A 12,161-nucleotide genomic window follows, 5' to 3' on the forward strand; every position below is an offset into this window, starting at 1 on the left:
AAGTCTGCAGGCTGGAAGAAGGCTCTCACTGACCATGCAGCCACCCTGGTCTTCCAGCCTCCAGAACTGTAAGAAATAAATTTCTATTGGTTGTGAGCTGCCTAATCTCTGGCATCTTGTTATAGCATCTCAAACAGGCAAAGACAATTAGGCACAGAGAGTACCAGGGCAGCACCAGTGCAATGTCACCAAATCTGGGACAGAGGAGTAAGATTGCCCTCTAGGGGTTCTACTCTGAAATCATCACATAATCAACTGAAGAGGTAAAAGTCACTAACTGTATACTTGAAACGGATGTGCTATATTGCAGGTATCTTATACTTTGACAAAAATGATTTGTGTTAGTTACCTTAAAGCAAGTTCCAGTAGAGATGGGAATGAGAGAGGCCAGCCTGTGGGGACTGTGGCACAACTGGAGCATGGGGCCATCCACAGGAGTGGCCTCAGTCCTGCAAGACCACAGCCCAGGCCTGCCACCCCTTCCAGGTTTTTAAAAGAGGCTAGAAAGCCAAACTTCCACGTGAAACTAGATTTTTTTTTAAATAGTAGCAACTAATTCAAACTTTTTTTTTTTTTAAGATTTTATCTATTTATTTGAGAGACAGAGAGCACAAGTGGGGAGAGGGGCAGAGGGAGAGGAAGAGGCAAACTCCCCGCCGAGCGGGGAGCCCGATGAGGGGCTCGATCTCAAGACCCTGGGATCATGACCTCAGCCAAAGGCAGACACTTAACCAACTGAGCCACCCTGGCACCCTTAATCCAAACTTTTAAAAGCACTGTGTAGGCCAAATAAAACATATCGTTTGGCCACATCTGACCCACAGGGCTCCCCAGTGTTAGTTGCCTTAAGGATCCAGACTAGCTCTAAGGTCAGATCGCAGGAGATTGAGTAGTTAGAGCAAACAGCTTTCAAAAGGGTGGAGGAAGGTCAGAAAGACATCAGCAGTGCCCATCAAGCAAGGGCCCCGCCCTACAACAGGCCAGTCTGGATGCCACATCTGGCCCCATCTCACCAGGACATGCCCAAGCACCCTAGTTCCAAGTCCACTTAGCAGCTCACCTTCTGACCCCCCATTTCGCTGGTAGGCAGGCCTGCCCAGTAGCTGGTCAACAAATCAATTTATAGCTCCTTTAATCTAGACTTAATTCATATACCCATGCATCTTCTAGACTCACTCTTGGATGTCCATGAACCCTCAACCCAACATTTCCCAATAGAGCTTATCTTCCACAAAAAAAACCCACACAAAAACTTCTGTTCTTTCCCCCTTTCGTTCCCCAAACTCAGCACACTGTACTGCCATCCTACCGTTGCTCACGCTCAAAACTTCAGTGAGGAGGTATCTCTGCAGCCTTTTTCCTCATCCCCAAACTCCTCGACGACCAAGCCCTCCAAGTCATCATGTCAATTCTACCTTCCAAACATCTCTGCCTGTTCTCCTCCATGCTAGCTCCATCACCTCAGTCCTGGTCACCGTGATCCCTTGTCTGGAGTTCTCCATCAGCCTGGGGGGCAGTCTTCCCACTCAGTCCCACCGCCAACCCATCCTTTAGGGGCAGCCAGAGGGAGAAGAATCGCTCTATAGCCAGACCCTGACACCACCCCATTCCCACTCTTAACTCATCAGCAGCATGTCACACGCCCTGAAGACAAAACCCAAACTATCCAACAAAGCCCACAGGATCTGGCCAGCTTCCCTCTCCTCGTCTCTTCCCATCTCCCTTCCAGAATACAACTCTCCAGCCACGCTATACTTCCGTAAGTCCCTGGGTCATGCTCTGTGCCCTCTGGCCTCTGAACTTCCATACATTAGGTACCCAATGCCTGAAACATCCTTTCTTCCTCCAAGTAACTCCTCCTCTATCCTCATATTTCCCCGGGAAGCCTCTCTTAATCCCTCTGAACGAAATCAGAAAGATGTTAGGTTAACCCAGCATTTGTCCATGTGGCCCCTCTCACTCTGCTCCTGCCCTCCACTCCTCCCACCTAGCTAGATGACGAGCAAACACTTTGACATGAGGTTCCTTAGGAGAGGGACCCCGTCTGTACCCGTCTGTACCATTCATACCTAGACTGTAACCACCACTTACGGAGCAGAAGATGCTCAGGAAGTATTTGTGAACAAAGGGCATCATGACCCAACAGACCAATGAACCAACTGCCGAGCATCTGCTGGGACCCCTGCAGGACCCTTCCAAATCCACTCTTGCCCGCGACCTCTTCCCAAACCCACCCCCAGTCCTCTCCCTTCTTCCCCTTCACTGGCACCAGGAAGTCTGTTTTTCTCCTTTGGTGACTGCCTCGGCACATTCTGGTCTCTTCCCTGGGTTCCCTATTTCCAATTTAACTGCTGGAGACCTGCAGTTCCGCAGGAAAGACAACCCTGAAAGGCTTCTAAAGGCTTCACCACTCATTAGCTGGGAGAGATACAAGGGAACGTATAAGTAATTTGTGTGGAAAAGGATTCTCGACTCTCTCAGAGTACAGCGCTAGAAAGGTTGCGACCCTGAAGGGGAGGCCCAGCCAAAAAAAAAAAAAACACCACACCGATCTGGGGAGGCTTCTCTTCTTAGCCACATAAATGAGAAAAACGCTCACTTACTCAACCCTAAGGTCCTACACCTCACAGAGAACTCTGTTTCCTGACTCTTGAGATTCATCCCCAAACTCCCATTTTCCAGATCAAAGCTAAGACAAGGCTGCAGCACATCAAAGAAATGCTAGCTCCTCCAGACACTGAAGCTAGGACACTTCGTAAGTGGAAACCATGGCCTCTCCCTCGGTCTGTTCATTCCTCTTTTGTAGATAATCCTAAAACAGGAAAACAAGTTGCAGACTCGAATCTCATAAGGGGGTACGGAGGCAGAATGAAAAGCGACCAGCAGCTGGGAGTTGGGGCGACGGGGCACCAGAACCCAAACAACACGGTTGGCCCGTCAATCGGGAGTCACTGAGCAACCGAAAAAAAGGGGACTAGAGTCAGTACCCTCTATTTAAGGAAATAGGAAAGCAGATCATTCGCTTTAGAACAATTTCTGTCAAATTCCAAATGAGGCTGGCTCTTCAGTAGGTCACAGGTTAGCCAGAAGCTTCACTTGTATTTAGTTTACACAGCCTTCTACCTGGTGACCAGCAAAGCAAGGCAAGAGATTCAACACATAAGGTTCATGATAAAGAAGAAAACCTCAACTCACTCCTGATCAGTTTTGATCAAAGTTTGATTAAGACTGCCTAAAGGTTTTAAAAAAAAAAAAAAAGACTGCCTAAAAGTCCTATGGCCCATCCATTTCTCTGACTAAGTGGCACACATTTTATTTCTGGACCAAGAGAGAGCTCTATACTCAGTCTACACTGTTTTGGCCCCTTGCCGATGTACTAATCTGGGCCCTCAGCCTGCATTAAAAGACATGATGAAGGACACCTGGGTGGCTCAGTTGGTTAAGTATCTGCCTTCGGCTCAAGTCATGATCTCGGAGTCCTGGGATCCAGCCCCGAGTTGGGCTCCCTGCTCAGCGGGGAGTCTGCTTCGCCGTCTCCCTCTGCCCACCCACCCCGGCTTGTGCTCTCTGGCTCTCAAATAGATAAAATCTTTAAAAAAAGACAAAAAAAAAAAGACATCATGAAAAACAGGTCCCACAAAACTCACTAGCATCTCCTGTGGGGATAAAATCACTTCCTGTTCCCTCTGGGAAGATTCACAAGAGAAATTTTTTCCCCTACGATGTCAAGTAAAATAGCTTCTCCTGAGTTCCTGGCTCACATCCTTCCGTGAGCAGTGTGACTCTTAATGTTCATCAAGACTGTTTTTCTCTCCTTCCTTTGGTTACCAGGAAGCTCACAGTCAAACTGAAGGCTACGTCTAGTATCTGAACAGAACTTCTCGGCGGGATTTTTTATCTATAATTCTATCCCTGCCCTTGCAGCCCTAACCCTATTCCTTTTCCCTCCACCCCGATCTTACTCCAGGTTTTCTCACTGTGGGGAAGCAAGCAGAGAAAGGAGGGGTGAAAGACTGGGAAGAGGACACCCTTTCAGCCCTGCTGCCCGGGAAACGAATGTCAGCACGTCGCAGAGAGAAGAGCCAGACCTGTCTTTCTGCTCCAGGACCACAGCCATGTCCAAGTCCCCCTCGTGCCTCTTCTTCATCTCTGAAAGCTTCTTTTCCAAGCTCAGCCGAAGAGCCTTCTCTGTTTCCGTCCCCGCAAAGGCCTTTTCCAGTTCTGCTTGGGCAGCTTTCACATCCTAGAGTTAAATTAAATGCATTTGATGCAATTTTTCAATACAATTGGGAACATTTTTGAAAGGAAATTGGATTAAAATATAAATATTTATGACTTTTTCTCCAGCACATTTCCCCTCCCTGAATTGTACTATACATGGGCAGAATCAGTAATAAATACATTTGCCAGCCATTTTTCCCTGTTGTATCCTGAAGAGTAATAAGCATTTCCAGTGGAAAAGACTCAACTCTACAAAAACTGTATTTTTGGGTTTGAAAAATCAGATCAATATTTACAGCTTGAATGAGAACAAGGAGAAATGTGCCTCTCAATACTTTTAAACATAAATTCCATAGTCCCCACAACCCCCATACAAATACATCCCACACCCCACCGCCCTCGCCCTACTTCTTTTAAGATCATGACTACACATCTCTCAAGTACATTCTATCTCCAAGGTGACGTCGGTGGTGAAAAACTACGTTCTTCCTGAGAGCTCAGAGAGGCCAACGAGGAAATTCCCTTAACCATGCAGGCAGTGCCCACTTCAGGGAAAAGGGCCCTGGAGCTCAGGAAAATGACCTGGGGTAGAGCTGGACCTCCAAGTGCCCACAGCCTTGGACTACATCACCAAGATACAAGTCAAACCAAACTGGGTTCAAAACCCAGCTCTCCTGATGATTTGCTGTGAGACGTTAGAGAGTCACTTAGCCTCTCTGGGCCCCAGCTTATCTCTAAAACGGGGATCACCACCATCCCAACAAGGATTTGCTCTGAGACTCTGTCAAAGGCTTGCTGCACCACAGGAAGCTCAAAGAATCACTGGCTTCCTCTTCCCTGTCCTTTCCCTCCTCGGGGCCGGCCCCATCACTGCCCCCACTTGGGTAGGGGAGAAAGCCTCCCCTCCCCAGGAGGCCTCCCTGGCAAGCTCAGCGATAGCCGGGAAAAGTCACTGCCCAATATCCCGAGACAACAAACAAAACCTGCTTCCTGAGTGCCTGTTAAATGCCAGGCTTTGAGCAAGGAGCCTGATTCATCTCATCTCCACTCCTCACCTAACTAAAAACGTTATGCACGGAGAGACAGCCTCCAGCGGCTGAGAATGCAGGTTCCACAGCCACGGCACCCGGCATTCCTGCCTGTGCCACCCTGAGCAAGGGATTTGGCCACTCTGTGCCTGGGTCATTGTGTTTTTGTTTTTGTTTTCAAAAAGAATGATAGAAGTATTTACCTCACAGGCTTCCTGAAGGGATGAACTAAAAGGATGTGTGAAAAGGCTGAGAAGGGTGCCTCGCACGCGGCAGGCCCCCCGGACACTGCTAGGGCCACGGCTATGAGGACATCACTACCGCAAAGCAGATGTCACCAGCCTCCCTTGACGGATGAGGCCACAGAGGCTCGGAGAAGGGGACAAGGCCAATCAGCGACACAGCAAAGGGTCAACCAAGCACGGGCTGGCAGTCATGCCAGCACCCTAAAATGCTGGCCGGTGCCTCCTGGGGACCAGATGACTGAACCAACAAGGACGTTTCAACTAAAATTCCGAATTTGGAGTCGGAAGACTCTTGTTTCGGTTCCAGCTCCGAGGACTAAGTCTCCCTCCCTCTCAGAGCTGTGTCCTCATCTGTATTCTGGACCTAGAATCTACACAGCCTCGTGGGGCCTGTGCGAACAACACAAACGCAGAAGACCACTCTGGGCTGCAAAGTCTGCACTGGAGCGTCTGCCTTCTGGATCCAGACACGCTCTGTGCTGCCATCCCTCCTCGGATCTAAGGAGAGCCAGGGCTCCAGGGGGAGAACAGGACGGACACCAACAGACTTCAAAGACCGAGAACGAAGTAACCAGTGTCACTGAACACTGGCTGACTGTGGGCAGAAACTTCTCACATCTAGGAGACCGGATTTTTTAGCCAAGACACAGCCTGCCTCCTGGTATGGTCACAGGAAGCGCCTGAGAATAAGCAGGAGGGGTTCCATGCAGCGTCACCCTGAGAAGAGGCATTCGGCGAACACTGAGGTGACGTGGGATGGAGGCCAGGTACCAAGGACAGGGCTGCGTGGGCATGTCCCGGCCTGCAAACCGGAACCCACTTTCAGGCTTAGCGCCAGTCAGAGGAGTGGCTTCCCCGCTCCGGGCCTCAGTTTCCTCCTCTGTAAAGTCAAGGGACCAAACTAGGTAAGAAGAAGAGCAGGGGCTTGAAGACCAGCAGCCACGATTCAACTCCAAGCTCAAATCCTGACTAGTCTTTCCGTACTTCACTGTCTGCGTCCGCAGGAACAGAGACGACAGCCGGGAGGCAGGGTGTGAGGGTACCAATTCGATACACACGGAGCCTCAGACGGGGCCGGAACCCTCGAGCTGCTCAGTAAGGGTGGCTCCCATTTCTGCTGAAACTCTGAAAGTTCAGGGGAAAAGGAACAAAATCCTGCCCTCGCCTCTTTTTTTTTTTTCTTTTAAGATTTTATTTATTTATTTGACAGAGAGGGAGAGAGATCACAAGTAGGCAGAGGCAGACAGAGAGAGAGGAGGAAGCAGGCTTCCCGCTGAGCAGAGAGCCCAATGCGGGGCTCGATCCCAGGACCCCGGGACCATGACCTGAGCCGAAGGCAGAGGCTTTAACCCACTGAGCCACCCAGGCACCCCTGCCTTTGCCTCTCTTAACCTGTGGTCAGAACACACTGGCCTCAGGGTTTGCAGACTTGCCTCTTCCAAATGCAGTATTTTCTTGGTTAGGAGATCTTCGACCTGCTGCACCTTCTTCTGGGCATCCTCTCTCACCCGCCGAACTTCGGAGCCACCCCCTTCGGCAAGGCTCTCAACTGCTTTGCTGCAAAAAGGGGCAAAGGTGTCAAATCCATGGAGGGACAGTCGGACGGGGATTTCAGCAGCCCCCAGTTTGTCCCTTCTACCACACACCTGCGCTGCTGTTGTTTTTAATTAGTATTTATAATTCAAAAACACGATAGTGCAGTATATGAATGTTTCAAATCAATCAACATACACACCTTAAACTTAGATGTTACATGTCAATTATACCTCAGTTTAAAATACATATATGTAAACACAAATTAAGAAAGGAGAATCATCTGTAATCTTACCGGCCAGAATAACCAAGTTAACATTTCAGCATACAGACTTACAGACATTTTCTACAAAAAGAGAATCATATATCTATGATCTGATTTTATCACATAATATACTGGGTCAATAAATATAAATCTATCATTTTTAAAGGCTACATATTAATTCACTGTGCAAAATATACTGTAATATATTAAATCAAACCCCAATTTTTTTTATTGATGTACAGTTGACACACCTCAATCCCCTATTTTTAAAGCTTTCAGATGGAAAAAAAAAACTTAGATTTCTAATTTTATATTATCTGAAAATATGTCTAAAGCACAGAGCCCACTATGAAGTACCCAAATAAACATTAGTGTTATTATTTATTGTATCATAAGCAATGTTATCATAAAAGCATCCTTGTATGTTTATTATCTAGTGATTTCCTTGGATCAATTCCTACAGAGGGAATCACTGGGTCAAGGGGTGAGCACACATGTAAGACCTTTGATAGCTGTTGCCCAATTTCCCACCAGGACATTTCCAACAAAGTACCCCTCCACCAGTGGCGGGGGGCAGGGGACAGGCCTGACAAACCAACATGCAAAGAAGTAGCATGCCCCAAAAATAAATCTGAGGGGTCAAGGGCTTTTATACATCAGCTTTTGCCAAATGGAGTGGGAAGCATTTTAAATAAGGCACGATCTGTCTGCAAGCATCAGCTACCACTTGGGGCATGAGGAAGGGACCCTGCACAAGCAGCACCCACTCCGGAAAAATGCAGAGTTCGCACAGTGGTGACACCACGGAATATTGTGTCCAGTGGATGGGGTGGGGTGGGGATGACACACCAAAATCAGACACAGGACCACAACCACGGACGCTTTTCATTTTGGTTCTCCTCAAAAGAAAAATAAGTGTCAGATACGAATTTGTAAGACATATACTCAGAGCAGTTCTCATCAGATTTCTAAAATGACTGCAGGTTTCCAGAAGGCAGAATAATAAAGGAAATGGCTCCACCTAAAGCTGGTTTCTCGGAAAAACTGCCACAGAACAGATTTGGTCACCACCAGCCTCCCTGCCCTACTTTGGGGTATATACAATTTTCCCAACCAAGAGCCTTGTGATCAGACACTCACGTGTACAGGCCCTGTGAATTTCTGACTGAGAACAATGGAAAGTCAGGAAGGCCACACTTGCTGCCCAACCATCAAACATGAGTTGCCTGCAAATACAGACTTTATTCATATCATGCTTCCTGTCACCAATAAGCCTTCAGAAGGCCCCAGTGACGGGACATCATTTTAAAGGACTCCAATGCGAACAACTGAAAGAAAGAACGTGGGATTCTGAAGCTTGAACCAATTTGCTTCCAAAAGTAGACTCTATTATGTCCTCAGGGCGCCTCCGGGGAAATCACCTCCACACCTCAGTTTCCTCGGTTGAAGAACGACATGACTGCCTCTGAGAATTCACGTGCTAACCCCTGTGGGGGCCACATCACCGTGCCCCTTCCTCGCGGATCCGAGTGCCGCCTGCTGTCCCTGAGGCCACCTGACAGGCCCTGTTGCGATGTTCTGAGAGGCCTCAGTCTACCCCTCTGAGCTGAGAACGGGTCATCCTCCGGCCAGAACTAAGGCCACCACTCCACTTCCCAACGCCATGAAATGTCCTCAGCCACCACTCCCTCAGGTCATTTCTCCAGCAGTGCCGTCTGGAGTTCACGGGGATCCAGTCATTCCTACCACTCCTCAAGACGTCTTACACATGGCTGAAGAATTCCAGACTAGCGGCTTTTCTTCCTGAGCCTCGGACATGGGATGTTCCCAGTCCTGAATTCCCACTAGGCACCAACTGTTTTAGCCCTTGGGTTATACAGGGCCTCCTCTACAGAACGGTTCCGTCTGGCCACGCACCCCGACCCGCACCCCAACCCCTGCCCAGCAAGGGCAAGCACACCGTCTCCTTGCTGTCGACTCAGATCGAACCTTGGTGTTTTACAGTTGGACTCATATACGTTGTCAAGAGGCGGACTACAATTTTTAACAAGTACCAGTATTATTCAGTTTGTTTGCATTTTAGTTATACCAATAAAATATATTCCCAATAATAAATGTTCCAACTTCTCATTTATCATCTTTGTATTTTACAGTTACTGTAGCAATAAAATTTATACTCAGCAGTACGGTGCAATTTTCCTCTACTAATGGAATTATTATTTTTGTTTGTGTTTTAAAGCTACAGAGATAAAATTTACTCCCGACAATATGTCTGCTTTTGTTTTTAATGTCCCCTTATTGGAACTGATAAATATAACAGTGAAAAGCCAGCACACAAACATGTTTACTCTGGCACAGACAGAGTGGGCTCCCGAGCCAGACCCATCCCAACCCTCTGGTACCAAGCTGGACAGGCCCCGAACTCCTCTGAGCCCCAGTTTTCTCCACACTCAAATGGGAATCCCAGCTGCCTCACAGCATTGTTGTGAAATTGATAAAGTGTGTCAAGTGCCTGGCACAGGGTCTGGGGCAGAGTAGGATCTCAATAAATGCCAGCTCACTCCTCCTACCCTGTCTCTCCTTATAGAATCTGGGCCAACAGACGAGAGAGAGAGAGAGAGACAGAGAGAGAGCAAGGCCTAAGGCGAGGCAAGGGTAGGACAAAGTGGTCTAACCCAGCATTTCCCCGATACAAAAAAGAACTTTCTATAAATACCACCCCCGCTTCCCCCTTTTAACTGTCAACACTTTCCCTTGAGTCTTTCCATTCTAATTATAGTTCTTGAGAATAAGCAGGGGCTTTTCCTGTGACAGGTCCCGTATCTTCCAGCTGCCCCCGCCCTCCGAAAAAGCAACCATCATGAAAGGGTAGTAAAAGGTTGCTGAGGGCATTAATAAAGGTTATTTTTCCACCACAACAATGTGCCACACACACTTGGACGTGCTGGGCAGTGAGGGTAGAGGGAAAGGCACACTTCGCTGGGATGTGGCAGCCCCTGGGCTTGTCTTAGGGCGGGCAAGGCACACAGAGGCCCCACAAAGGAGGAACGGGCGAGAAGCCCCATGTTCCACTAAAGGAGAACAGACTCTTGTCATGACACAAGAGTCATGTTGGAGGCACAAGAATCACACACATGGAAAGAAAAAAAGAATACAAAACCAGTGCTGGACCAGAAGTGAGGGGCTCGTGTTCGAATCCCAGCCTCCATCACCCTGCTGAAGCGGTGCTCCTCACGGTCCTTCCCTTCTCCAGGCCGAAACCCCCGACTCTCCAAAGTGAGATCTTCCTCCAGATGTGCCTAGCTCCCAGGACGATGGCGTGCAAATGGAAGCAAGAGTGTTTTATAAACTGTAAAGTGCTGGGGTCCCTGGGAGGCTCAGTCGGTTCAGTGTCCCACTCCTGATTTCAGCTCAGGTCATGCTCTCAGGGTTGAGACGAGCCCCGTGCCAGGCTCCGTGCTGGGCATGAAGCCTGCTTGAGATTCTCTCTCTCCCTCTCTCTCTGCCCCTCCCCTGCCCCCCTCTAAAAATACATAAATAAATAAATAAACCAACAACCAGCCAAGTGCTGCACACACATGGGAGTGAGCTTCTACACCAGAGAAGCTCAGGAAGAGTCTGAGATGCAGGCTCTGGGCAGCCACGCGGGATTCACCATGAGTCTCCGTGTCAGGTAAGTGACAGGGAAGGCATCTAGACTGGGAGAGGACAAGAGGCAGAAGTGTCAGCTGGGCCAAAGCTAGAGCAGCAGGAACAGAACATTTTTAGTGCCTGTGAGCTTATGCCGGTGGGATGAAGAGCTGGTGGAGAGAGCTGGAACGGGTAAGTCATTGCAAACATTCTTAAAAACAGAGCTCTGGATCTTGGGTCCTAACCTAGGAGTCGTCCCTGACGTGCCCTTCCCAGCCATTACCAAGCCCTGCTGACGCTGCTCACCCAATGTCCTTCTAACCCACCCGTCCACCTCCGTCACTAGTCTCTCACCTGAACTCCTGGACGGCCTCATGGTCTCCCTGCCTCCCTTCGTGCTCTGTGGACCATCACTTCCCACTCAGCACCCACAGTGACCTCCACAAAACTAAACTCTCATTGTGTCCGCTGCTGGAAACCCGTGACTGCTTTCCATTTATCTTGGGATAATCTCTGCTGTGGCCTCAAGACCCTCCAGAACAAGGGGGAGGCCCCCCAGACTTCCCATATTTCCTCAGACCTGCAAGGGCACCGGCTCATTCCTACGGGCTCCTCGGGGCCCCTTCCTAGCCACACGTCTCTGTTTGCAGGTCTGCTCCTACTCTGTCAGCACCCGTTGCTCCTCTCCTTTCTCACAGCTCTTTTCCCACTTCATATCCAAACGCTGACTATTCCAAGTATTTTCTCGCCATCACCCCTTCTAGAACTTAAGCCCCAAGTGTCCACCTGGATCACCAATGCATCCCCAGGGCAGCACACAACAGCTGCTTTATTTATCCAGAAAATATTTATTAATATTTTCTGGATAAATTAATAAAACTGATCAGACCCAAAAAGGTCTGTTTCAGTGACCTGGGAACCTATGCACAGAAACACGTGCACGAGCCCTGAAACCATTCGGCCCTGTGTATGGCATGGAAAAGAGTGCATCATCTTCATGGGTTTGGGTTCCTGCAGGTGCATGCCTGTGAACAAGTCCTAGCCACCACCTGCAGCAGGTGGGGACAAAAAAAAAAAAACCAAGTTCAAACTCTCCTACTGGCTTCCGACTTGGTAAAGTCGATCTGACTTCCTGCCAGAGAGATGCTGTGCTTCAAAACGAAAACAAGAATAGCAGCAAAATAGCAACAGAAACCAAAAAAACAAAAACTTATCAATCTAGTTTACTTGTTCAATCAC

The 12,161-nt window shown here is 48.7% G+C and overlaps 1 protein-coding gene across 7 annotated transcripts in view; it reads right to left on the reverse strand.

Annotated features, from left to right (window-relative positions):
- CDK5RAP2 (CDK5 regulatory subunit associated protein 2) overlaps positions 1–12,161 on the reverse strand; it is a 175,095-nt gene that overhangs the window by 122,266 nt on the left and 40,668 nt on the right. For all 7 annotated transcript variants that reach the window (XM_045082319.1, XM_004775639.3, XM_013047364.2 and 4 more), the window contains 2 exons: positions 6,928–7,051; positions 4,089–4,243 (listed from right to left, as the gene is read on the reverse strand). In XM_045082319.1, coding sequence (XP_044938254.1) covers positions 4,089–4,243; positions 6,928–7,051 — 279 coding nt within the window. The remainder of the gene's footprint in view (positions 1–4,088; positions 4,244–6,927; positions 7,052–12,161) is intronic.

The sequence above is a fragment of the Mustela putorius genome, unplaced genomic scaffold (assembly GCF_011764305.1).
Source record: "Mustela putorius furo isolate JIRA1106 unplaced genomic scaffold, ASM1176430v1.1 tig00000596_pilon_pilon_pilon, whole genome shotgun sequence".
Classification (NCBI taxonomy): domain Eukaryota; kingdom Metazoa; phylum Chordata; class Mammalia; order Carnivora; family Mustelidae; genus Mustela; species Mustela putorius.